The sequence below is a fragment of the Camelina sativa genome, chromosome 13 (assembly GCF_000633955.1).
Source record: "Camelina sativa cultivar DH55 chromosome 13, Cs, whole genome shotgun sequence".
Classification (NCBI taxonomy): domain Eukaryota; kingdom Viridiplantae; phylum Streptophyta; class Magnoliopsida; order Brassicales; family Brassicaceae; genus Camelina; species Camelina sativa.
The window spans coordinates 15,621,882-15,633,743 of NC_025697.1; the positions used below are offsets into that span (position 1 = coordinate 15,621,882).

Below are 11,862 nucleotides of genomic sequence, written 5' to 3' on the forward strand. Positions count from 1 at the left end.
GGATATTCATCCGAGATACACTCATTTAATTTGGTGAAAAACCAATCCCATGAAGCATCACACTCCGAGTCGACAATTCCAAAAGCCAACTAAAATATCTGAAAGCTACCATCGTGTGCGCAAGCGATTAACAGTACACCTTCATACTTGCCAGTGAGATGGGTCCCATCAACCACAATAACTCGCCTAACGTAATTGAAACCACAGATTGAAGCGTCGAAAGATATGAAAAGGTACTTAAACCTATGCTCATCATCAACAACAAGGTCAATGACACTTCCCGGGTTTGGCTGCTCTATTTTCCGAAGACAATAAGGCAACTTCGCATATCCGTCTTCTGCGCTTCCTCTCATATATTCTTGCGCATATTGTAAAGCTTGTACGAAGTGGTGTAATCCAAAGTCATGCCGAACATTGTCCTCATTGAATCTTCGATATGTTGTGGGACAACACCATCTACTATTCCTACCCGGTCGATGAATAGCCTCCCAATATATTTTGAGGTGCAACGCTTACGGTTAGCTACGCGGTCCACAATAGAACATGTATGCACGTTCAGATATTTGGTGATCCAAAAAGTGTTTGGATCATTCTTCACAGTGGCTTCGACCCTCCATGTGCATCCTGGCACAGAACGTATTGCCACCAACCGAGACTTTGTGGACTTCTTAATTTTGAAAGAGAATTTTAACATAATCGCGGTCAAACACACCTCAGTTATGACATCAGCTTTGCAAGCAAAGCATTGCCCTACTTTCAGTTGGTCTATCCAAGGATTATTTAACTGTCCATGAATACCACCAAAAAACGGTTACCCTTCTTCAGCATCTAGTCCCAAGTCATCTCCATCTCCATCGTCATCTTCATCTCTAAATTTCCCATACTCACTGTAATTGAAATCCATGTCATCAACATCTTTCGGCTTCTCATCTGTATGATCAGTTGCATGACATTCTTCTGCACATTCATCTGCACACTCTTCGGCACCTGGATTTACATCGTTACCAAATTAATCTGTTGGCTCTCCATCTTCAACAGAACGAGAGTTGTTTAACATAATCGGATGTCCATCCATTACTATTACTAAAATCTATCAAGTTCTGAATTGATCTATCATTTGCGACATAGACACGAGGGGCAATTGCTGAAGCATCATCTTTGTTAAGGGATACGATAATTGAACCATCTCTGTTTCTTTGTCAATCAGATAATCTTCTACAGCCATTTCAACAAGCTCAGCGTATGTACAACCGTGTCGCAAAAAAAACATTCTCCCACCATTGCATCCATCCATGTCAAAATGCCAAGACCCATTTCTCGTCAGTCATACTACGAAAACAACAGGTATTTGCGCCATTTACCTGAAAGAGTAAGCAGCAAGTTAAATACCCTAAACCCTAAACCCTAAACCCTAATACTAAAACCCTAATAACCTAAGAAAAGCAAAAACATGATTGATCGAAAAGTATAATATATTATCATCGTAAAAATATATATAGGCAAGTACATAACCGATATAACACGTACGCACTAAAAAATAAAAAAAAAATCTTTATAAATTTCCAATTAAAGACTATTTCAATTGTACATACTTTAGCGTTAACTCCAACAGTTTGACTACCTAAATAAGTTTAATTGAATAACCTAACTGCCTATGACAACCAAAAACTTGATTTCTCCATATGTATAATACATAATCATGTTAAAAACTTGATTTTTTTTCAAATGAAATTAAGGAGACTGAAATTTTAGTCTGCGGGCTCGATAAATTTTAAATTGTAAAACTGACCAAATAGTAGACTTTACATGATATTATGACGGTTGGACTAACAAATGAAGTCTAATTTCGACAAAAACATAAGGAAAATCACGAAATCTACCGGAAAATAACCTTACGTTGGTTGTTCGCAATGTCAAACAGCCGATGACGTCGTCTTAAGTCACCACGGAAGATACCCAGCGCCAATTTAATCACTATCCAAGAATCATGACATATAACAAGATAAATGCACTTGCAAATTTTCTTGGATTAAAATGGAGACGAGATGGAAGAAAATGAAGTTCTCATAGCATTGGGTGTTATTTAAGCTTACAAATTCAGGTTGTTGAAGCTTTAAGAGCTTCAAATTTGGTTGTTCATGGTTGTTGGGAAATTGATGGCGGTGGCACAATCGTAAATAAAAGAAGAAGATGAGGATATGAATGTAATAAACATTTTCGCAAGAAATTCAAATAAATCAGAAATAATGGCAATTTTGTGAATACAATGAATGGACAAGAATTTAATAGGGAGAAAGTGGCAAATGTTGGAGAGAGAAAAAGAAGGATCTAACATTGCAATTGACTCAAGTTAGGGGTCTAATTTTGCATGTCTCCCTTTTTCAAAAGTACTAAAAATGTTTATTTTCCAATATACTTAGCCACAGAAGAAAAATTTGACTTTTACGAGTGTAGAATAAATACTTTTTTAAGATTTGGATGGACAATTATAGATTTAGGGTATAGTTTTTAGGGGGTAAAATTTAGTATTTAATATTTAGAGATTAATTTTTAATATTAAAAATTAAGTTTAATTTTGTGATCTTTTTAGAAAATACACTTTAGTGGTATTTTTGGGAAAAAAAGTAAAAATGGTATTTTTGGAGAGAAAATAACTCATTTTAGTGATATTTACGAGAATTGTCCTTTTAATTAACATTTCTTTTTGTAAAAGATATTAAAAACTCGTTTTGGTTCTTTTAGTAAATATTCAGAACTTTTAAAATATTTTGATCAAGCGTTTCTTTGAGAAAGAATTATTTATCGGATTTTCTTCCAGCGTCTAGTGAATCCGGCCAAACTGTTCGGTTGTTCAAACTGTCTGGTTGTTGTTCGGCCCAAAACCCCTACGGGCCCAAGTCCTCGGTATAAGGCCTGGAGCACTGACTCTAGACTTGTTTTCAAGACATGCGTCGCAACCGAGCGGTTTGAGACTTCTCGACTCAAGGAAGTCAAGGTAAGCTCGATGTTACGAGGTGTACGAGGCAATGAATCAGGGATAAAACGGAAAGATTTGCGGATTAAGGGAAGATTCGGTCAACCCACAGATTCGAGCGTGACAAATATCAAAACAGACACATTTATGAAGAATAATTGTGTTTAAATGTATAATTGATTACATATTTTAGTTTAAATAGTATACACTTTTTAAGTCAATAAACTCAATAGTATACACTTTTTTCTATAAACTTGTTCTTGGGATCAAACAAGTGTCCAACCACTAATATCATTGTGTGCGGGATCCAACGTCCAACAACCACTGGTTTCTCCCACACTCTCCATTGACGGTACAAAAAACGTTTATTGATGTAAAGCATAATCTTCCAAATCAATGTATTAGTAAGAGATGCAACATACATTCTCATTTCACATTTTCCCTCAGCACCAACATATCTAAATCCGATTCTATCTTTTTCATACATATATTGCTTCATATTATATATCTATAGGAAGCGCATAATCCAGGATACACTCTTTGAGTGTGATTTCATTGTAGAAAGAATGGTAATTCCACATTATCTTATTGGACCATCACCACGACCTTCTTCTGCTTTGTCGTCACTTTCCGAGTACGTATCGTCATGAATTGATTCTCCAACTTCTGTAAAATATTGGCAAGCTTCTCAACGTGAAATTTATATCTATCTTACGCTTCTTCATCGTAATATTATTTCTCAAAAGCATTTTAGAGAATTAAAGCCATGGTTCAGAATTTTGGTTTAATTTTAAGGTTCGACAAAACGGAAGAAAGGGGATCTTCGATTTGGAAATCCTGATTTTTAGGGTTCGTCGAGAGAGGGAAAGAGGAAATCAGATTTTAGGGTTTCTAATTTAAGGAGGTTTAGTTTTCTATCATATTGCAATCAGGTTTAATCAGGTTAATATACTTTATCAATTGGTTAAATAAAAAGTACATCAATTAAACCCAGATCTATAAAGAAATAGATGAAAACTATTATTTCTCAAAGATTTAAAAAGAGAGCTAAAAAAAATTAAAGAGATATAAGTTGAAAAGCATTTGTATGAAACATTTGAGACGAGGTCAAAATTCGGACTTTATATGTTATGATGCATGATGCAATAGTTGTGCTAAGCAAATATAATGTTTTCTTTTTCCTGTTTTCCATGTATTAAACTTGGTTGATTGCAGAACATCGTTTCAACAAAAGTCATATGTTACATAGTTGTTTCTTTTGGGAATTTTAAAAAAGTTTGGTATGTAAGATTTTTGGTCAAGAATATTTTCAAAACAAAAAAAATATATATAAAAAGAGGCAATAAACAAGATTAAGAGACGTACTATTTAAAAAATGTAAATACGTAGATATACTTCAGAACTCCTTGTTCCACCTGTAATGTAAGAGAAAAAGGTAAATTTCAACCAGAACAATTTATAGTGTATTTTCCTACCCATACAATAAGTAAGTGTATATTTTATCATGAATCATTAAAAAATTCAAATAAACTACCTGAACTCTTATTAACGTTAGCATTGACTAATTTAATCATACTCAACTGTCAAAAATAATGATGTGGCATGACGTGGACGCTGACGAGGCTTGATTAGAATGCTGACGAAGCATATTATAATTATGAAAGTTACCCTTAACAAAATTAATAATATCTTCTTAACCAAATAATATTATTTAGGTAAAAATTTTAAATATATCTTTTAAATCATAAAATCAATAATTTTATCAATCTATTGCATAATTAATTTCAGTAAATATTTTTAATTACAGCTCTTATAAGTTATTACATTATTGATTTTTGTAAAACAAAATAATACTATTTGGATAAAATAATTACACAAAAAAAACTTTTCTTAACACATGAAATCAATGATTTATCAACCTATTGCTTAATTAATTTCAAAAATATTTCTCAATCAAAACACGTAGTCAATGATTTTGTTAAGAATTTCTGATAAGTTTGATACCATTTATCAACTAGTTAAGGAATATTTTTAAAAAATCACTGATGTAATAACTAATAAAAGTCGTAATTAAGAAATATTCTTTTGAAATTAATTATGCAATAGGTTGAGTTTCAGTATTGTAGAGGGGGTTATTGGTTCTATGATTTTAATGGATTTGGAAATTCAAACAAAAATAATGTGTTATACAATCATTGATTATAAAATACTTATCAAAATTATGTGTTATTGGTTCTATAATTTACAAATACTTGTTAAAATCCCATGTTATTTATTTAGTGGGGTGTATTGAAACCATGATTTTGAAGAATTTGATGAGATTTAGGAAATTTAGAATTTTGATAGATTTTAGGAAGTTGATATGATTTTCTGTAAATTTTTTTCAAATCCCACATAAAACAATGAGATTTGGATTTCTGTATTTTTAACTAAACAAATCCCCTCAAATCCTCGAGAATCTTTTAAAGTCATTAAAATCCAAATCCACAAATTGTTTTGAATAACAGTGGATTTTAAACTAGATTTTTAAATCATCAGTTCAATAACGGTGAATTTTAGTAGACTTTTTAAAACCCTTGAATAACATAGGATTTGTAAATTTTACACAAATCACTTAAAATGTCAAGTTGAATACCCCCTAATAATTTATTTTTGGATTTCAAAACTCAAATTGTGTTTTTAAATTTGAAAGTGTAAAATAGAAAGATTCAATTAAATCCAAAAATAAAACATATTATTTTAAAATCCATGTGTTTTGATTTTCATAATTTACAATTTTATATGAATTTAGAAATCGCCTGTTAATTTATAAGATAAGCTTTAAAAAAGTTGACCAAACCTATAAAAAGAGCTTTCCAAAAATGTTATCAGAACACTGTACAAAGGTTTAAAAATGAAGAAGAATGTAAAAGGCAAACGAAACAAAGCTACTAAAGTCACCATCGCATATAGATATGGGAAGTAAGCAAAAGGTATCCTATGCGTCTATGAATTCGATGAAATTCAAGCTAGTCTTCATACTCTGTCTCTTCATCATCATCCTCCTCGTTGTTTTCGCCAAACCTCCAGCCATCATCCACATTCTCTCTATCTTCCTCTGTCTCCTCGCTATCTTCTTCTAATTCTTCTCTTTCTACTTCTTCAAAAGCTTCTTTTGCTTGCCATGGTTTATTTGCAATCCTCACTTTGGCTGGCGAAGAGGTTGAACCTTTCTTCCCAACTTTGGCCGGTGGTGTCCTCATGTTTGGCTTAGTTCTGCTCTGTTGTTTATGTGACTGGCTTTTCCCATTACTAGCGTGTTTCCTGTAAACATCTTGGTCACTCCCATTATCAATATCATTCCTGTCATTGCCGCTGTGCTTGTTCAGTGTGGGGTTCTCCGCGTTCTCTTCTGGTAAATGCCCTGGATGCTCTCTCTTCAAGTGGAGCTTAAGCTTGTACTCATGTATGTAAGCTTTCTCACACCCTTCGTAAGGGCATGCGTATGGTCGATCCGGAGACGCACCAAAAACTGCTGCAGGTGTTTTGACAGTCCTCGATACTTTCTCTGCGGGTGGGGTATATTTGGGCGTCTCTCCAGCACCATTCTGTTACACCGGTAGTGAAATTTAGAGAGATAAGTTCTAAGAAGCTTGCAAATATGAATACATAAGGGTGTGTAATCATGAAAGAAACAATGCATTGTTCTGCCTATGCGTTGCCACAGTACACGTTAAGTATTAACAATGAATACTTCTGACACCAGAATCATTGAATCTAAAGAACTGTTAGATTCTGCAACTTAAACCTATTAAGAGAGTTGTAATTCTAATCATGCAACTTATAATAAAAAAAATAGAATTCTATGCTCCAGAAAGGAAGTTAGCAAGCATCGAGTGAGATTCGAAAAACTACAGCCTTGACAAGAGTAGTTACGCCAACCTCTAGCAAAGAAAGAAAAACTACACCCAGGCGTAAAAAATAAAGACACAGGATTCGAAAGAAATAAAATTAAAGTAACCAAAGCAAGACAGTTTCTACCTAAATTCTGATAAGACCCCTGACTTCGAAGCGCTCACAAGAGAACAAAGAAAAGTATTTTAATGACAATATATTGAATTTGAGTAGTGATACCTTTTCATGGTAGGCAATAACGTGGTTCTTTAGCTTGTATTCATGAGCATATCTCTTTCCACACCCACTGTATGGACAGATGTGATAATTTTCTTGTGAATGAGTCTTCATATGAGATCTGAGGTTAAAATCCAACGAGAATGCCTGCATCCATCATCTACTAAATGTAAGTGTACAGCATAAGAATGAATTTTAAAGTTACTATTCACAGGTAACACGGTCCCCTTGCCTAATTGCATATCATATATACCAATAAAATAGGCTACTCTGAAAGTAACAGAATGATCACCTTTCCACAGCCTTCATAAGTACATACAAAAGCCCTCTCTCCAGTATGAATAAGATAATGCCTCTTCAACTTTGAACTATCCAGAAATTTCTGTTTCAGCAAAAACAAAAATCAGATGGCTTGATATATCATCCTAAAAGTGAATGTGTATACTACCTTTCCACATCCTGCGTGATTGCAAACATATTGCCTTTCTCCATGAATGTGAGAATGTTTTCTTAACGCACTAACGTCAAAGAAAGTCTTCCCACATCCATCGTAACTGCAGAGAAACAAAATCTCGGTAGTTGGTTCTGGCTCAGGCTCTGGAACATCAGGCTCTTTCTCTTTTTCTTTGAGTCTCTTCAGAGTGTCCTCTGTACCAACAACAACAACAACAACACAGACATTACATAATGATACAATTACATTTAAAAAAACAAGATCAAAAATCATAGTTTTCAATCAATCTCACCTGTAACCCATTTGTGAAGATAACACTTCCCACCTGTAGCAACAATATCTTGTGGTACCCTAAAACATTAGGAAGCTGTAATCTAAGAGACCGTTCATGGGCGCATAAGCCTATTAGAATTGAAAAGTGAAGGAATCAGAATATTACCACTCTTTGATCCACTTCACAGCAGGAGCTTTCGATTTAAGGATGGGACGCCTCTCGAAAGGATTTTGATATGGATAGTTGGGATGCTCCATCGATTTCCTCTGTAAGAAAGGTGGTTCCTTTGTTGATTTTGAGTACGATGAGTTTTGGAATTTGGGGAAGATGATTTAGGGTTCTGGGGAAAGAACGATCGAGAGGAGAAGAACGAGAGAGACCTTAAGCAATTGTACTTTGATAATGGAGTCCCGGTTCGATTAATACTGTGTTTATGCCGGTTCTTGAACTGGGTTTTTAACCAATATCTCTATCGGCCTCATTCTTGCTTCTTTCTCGTTTTGTCTCGACCGGTTTGCATTGTGATTACCGGTTTCGAGAAAAAAGCTTAAAAATATCTAAATTTATTTATTTTTGGGATGTCTAATACGTGTATTTTTTTGGTTGGACTAAAAAATCTCATAGAAATAAATTGGGTTTAAAAAAATCTTTATCTATTTATATATACATTTTCAGAAATATTTATGAAAAAATTCCTCAAGTTCCAACTTATTTACAACACTGCCACTGTCTTTATTAGTAAAAATCTAAATATGGGTTCGCCGATTACAACTCAAAAAATAACAAGTCCAAGCCCATCTTTTTGTAAAATCTCGTAACCCTGAAATATTACCCCCAATCGTTTATCTTCAAGAATTAAATAGAAAATAGAAAGATTTTTCTTGCCTTTCATGATGATCTTCTGCGAGATTTGTGTTTAAACTGCTTCATTTCCAAATATTTTCCCCCAACAATTACGCATCTCCTAAATCAATTAACCGAAATAGAATTAAATTTTAGAATATAGCATATCTCATAAAGATACCATAAAAAACAGGTTGACATAATTATCTCTCTAATTACTCGCTTCATCAAATCTTTTTGATTTCGTAACAAAATTGTAGGCCGACCTAATCGGTTTCTCTATAAATAATACTCACCTAAAACGAAGATTATACACAAGCAATCACGAAAGGCATCACTCACATTATAGCTGCTACTTTTGCTTTCTTGAAAGATGTTCTTCCCTACAAAACATCATGGAGGGTTCAAGTGAAAGTCATCCATTCATGGCGTCTAAACATCGAAAATGGTGAAACACTTGAGTTGGTTTTGTCAGACTCGATGGTAAGAAATAATGTTTCCGTTTACGAGATACAATTATTTTCTATTACTAATGCATCTTATGTCTTTCATACTTTCAGAGTAAAAAGATTCATGCATCACTGAAGAATTCATTGGTAAACAAACATGTGAATAGGCTTCCTATTGGTAACTGGGTTTTCATTGAGACATTTGCTCTTAGCTATGCAACTGGTCAATTCAGACCAACCACACATCTTTACAAGATGTCATTTACCAATGGAACTATGGTCATGGACAGTGACAGTCACAGAGTAGTTACAGTTATTTTCTTCAGTTATGAACTTCAACCTGAAGAAACAAAACACAATAAGCTTTATATATAACAGTATCGGTTAAGGTTGATTATTAGAAGTTAAACAAATTCTTATACTATTTACCATCTTACCTTGACTAAATACAAGAATCAATATATGCATTATCAGACACTTTTATTATTCATTGCTCAGAATCTCAACTACCCTGCAAAGTAAACCTAGATTATTTTCAATACCAGGCATGTGATTTGAATATAAGTATTAATTTAATTAACTTACCAGTATATATAGTATAGATTGCTTCGTTACTCTTCCACTTCTATTTTCAAAGTTTTAACTTATGTTACCCTGTAACAGAAATTAACCTGACAAAAATAAAACCAGATTCACATTAGACTTGATTTTAATGAAAAATACAGTCTGCAAAAAACTAAACAAAGATTCAGTATCTTATTTTTAATTCGAAAACTACTTGCAAGGGAAAATATATCCAAATTACTGGTTTCTTATAAGTCAACCTTCAACACATTTGTTCCCCAATTATCGTCTTACTGAAAGTAATTTTACCCTGACCAAGTAAAATTAAACATTAGAGTTTGTCCAAAAAAAAAAAATTGTAGTAGAGCCATCTACAAGTCAATAAGAGGATTTCGTTACTTATCTTTAATTTAGTGTTCTTCATTTGTTTTCCTGACTCTTAAGAAAAAGAAAATTAACGAAGCCTTAAACTTGAAAAAAGATCTAACCATGTATCCATGTAAACAACAACAAAATTCAAAATCAATTTTGATGGGAACCTACAAACCTTTGAAAGAAGACTCAATTCGATTATATATATTCAAGCTCCACTCAAAAGCTATAATCATACATCAAAGATGAAATAAATGAAAAATATAAATCATTTGATAACTATCACGCAGAATTAGAAAGAACAGATATAGAAATTACCTTAGTGATCCATTGTAGACGGAATTTTTTCCCTACTTGCAAGGAAAAAGAAATCCAAAACTCACAGGTAAGTTTTAGGCCAAACTTCAATCCAATTGTTGTCTCTAATCTTCCTCTTATTGAAAGTAATTTAACCCTGACCAGGTAAAATAAAAGATTAGATTTTTTGGATCTATAAGTCATAGGTATTTACAAATTAAGAAATGGGTATCGTTACTTATCTTTGGTTAAGTGTTCGTCATTCGAGTTCCTGATTTTTTTTTAAAATCCCAAAATTAGGAAAAACATAAACTTCAATATAAATCTAAACATTAGAAGATGTAAACAACAAGGCTAAATTGAACACCCATTTAGATGTAAACATTCTAACCTTTGAAAGAAGACCCATATTCGTTTATAGATTTTCAAGCTCTATTATCAAGTCAANTTGACTAAATACAAGAATCAATATATGCATTATCAGACACTTTTATTATTCATTGCTCAGAATCTCAACTACCCTGCAAAGTAAACCTAGATTATTTTCAATACCAGGCATGTGATTTGAATATAAGTATTAATTTAATTAACTTACCAGTATATATAGTATAGATTGCTTCGTTACTCTTCCACTTCTATTTTCAAAGTTTTAACTTATGTAACCCTGTAACAGGAATTAACCTGACAAAAATAAAACCAGATTCACATTAGACTTGATTTTAATGAAAAATACAGTCTGCAAAAAACTAAACAAAGATTCAGTATCTTATTTTTAATTCGAAAACTACTTGCAAGGGAAAATATATCCAAATTACTGGTTTCTTATAAGTCAACCTTCAACACATTTGTTCCCCAATTATCGTCTTACTGAAAGTAATTTTACCCTGACCAAGTAAAATTAAACATTAGAGTTTGTCCAAAAAAAAAAAATTGTAGTAGAGCCATCTACAAGTCAATAAGAGGATTTCGTTACTTATCTTTAATTTAGTGTTCTTCATTTGTTTTCCTGACTCTTAAGAAAAAGAAAATTAACGAAGCCTTAAACTTGAAAAAAGATCTAACCATGTATCCATGTAAACAACAACAAAATTCAAAATCAATTTTGATGGGAACCTACAAACCTTTGAAAGAAGACTCAATTCGATTATATATATTCAAGCTCCACTCAAAAGCTATAATCATACATCAAAGATGAAATAAATGAAAAATATAAATCATTTGATAACTATCACGCAGAATTAGAAAGAACAGATATAGAAATTACCTTAGTGATCCATTGTAGACGGAATTTTTTCCCTACTTGCAAGGAAAAAGAAATCCAAAACTCACAGGTAAGTTTTAGGCCAAACTTCAATCCAATTGTTGTCTCTAATCTTCCTCTTATTGAAAGTAATTTAACCCTGACCAGGTAAAATAAAAGATTAGATTTTTTGGATCTATAAGTCATAGGTATTTACAAATTAAGAAATGGGTATCGTTACTTATCTTTGGTTAAGTGTTCGTCATTCGAGTTCCTGATTTTTTT

At 32.8% G+C, this 11,862-nt stretch overlaps 1 protein-coding gene and 1 long non-coding RNA gene across 7 annotated transcripts; both read right to left on the reverse strand.

Moving 5' to 3' along the window:
• On the reverse strand, nt 5,802-8,341 carry LOC104736848 (uncharacterized zinc finger protein At4g06634). Its single transcript, XM_010456915.2, has 6 exons — nt 7,978-8,341; nt 7,831-7,889; nt 7,533-7,732; nt 7,377-7,466; nt 7,088-7,231; nt 5,802-6,561 (listed from the first exon to the last, which is right to left on the reverse strand). The coding sequence occupies exons 1-6, from the start codon at nt 8,067-8,069 to the stop codon at nt 5,983-5,985; spliced, it is 1,164 nt and encodes a 387-aa protein (XP_010455217.1). The 5' UTR covers nt 8,070-8,341; the 3' UTR covers nt 5,802-5,982.
• On the reverse strand, nt 10,787-11,856 carry LOC104736849. 6 transcript variants are annotated; one of them, XR_759641.2, is made up of 5 exons: nt 11,602-11,856; nt 11,459-11,509; nt 11,153-11,221; nt 10,933-11,018; nt 10,787-10,858 (listed from the first exon to the last, which is right to left on the reverse strand). It is a non-coding gene; the product is annotated as an uncharacterized LOC104736849 (long non-coding RNA). The 6 variants fall into 6 exon arrangements; XR_002034803.1 differs by having other exon boundaries at nt 11,153-11,343; XR_002034801.1 differs by having other exon boundaries at nt 11,153-11,349.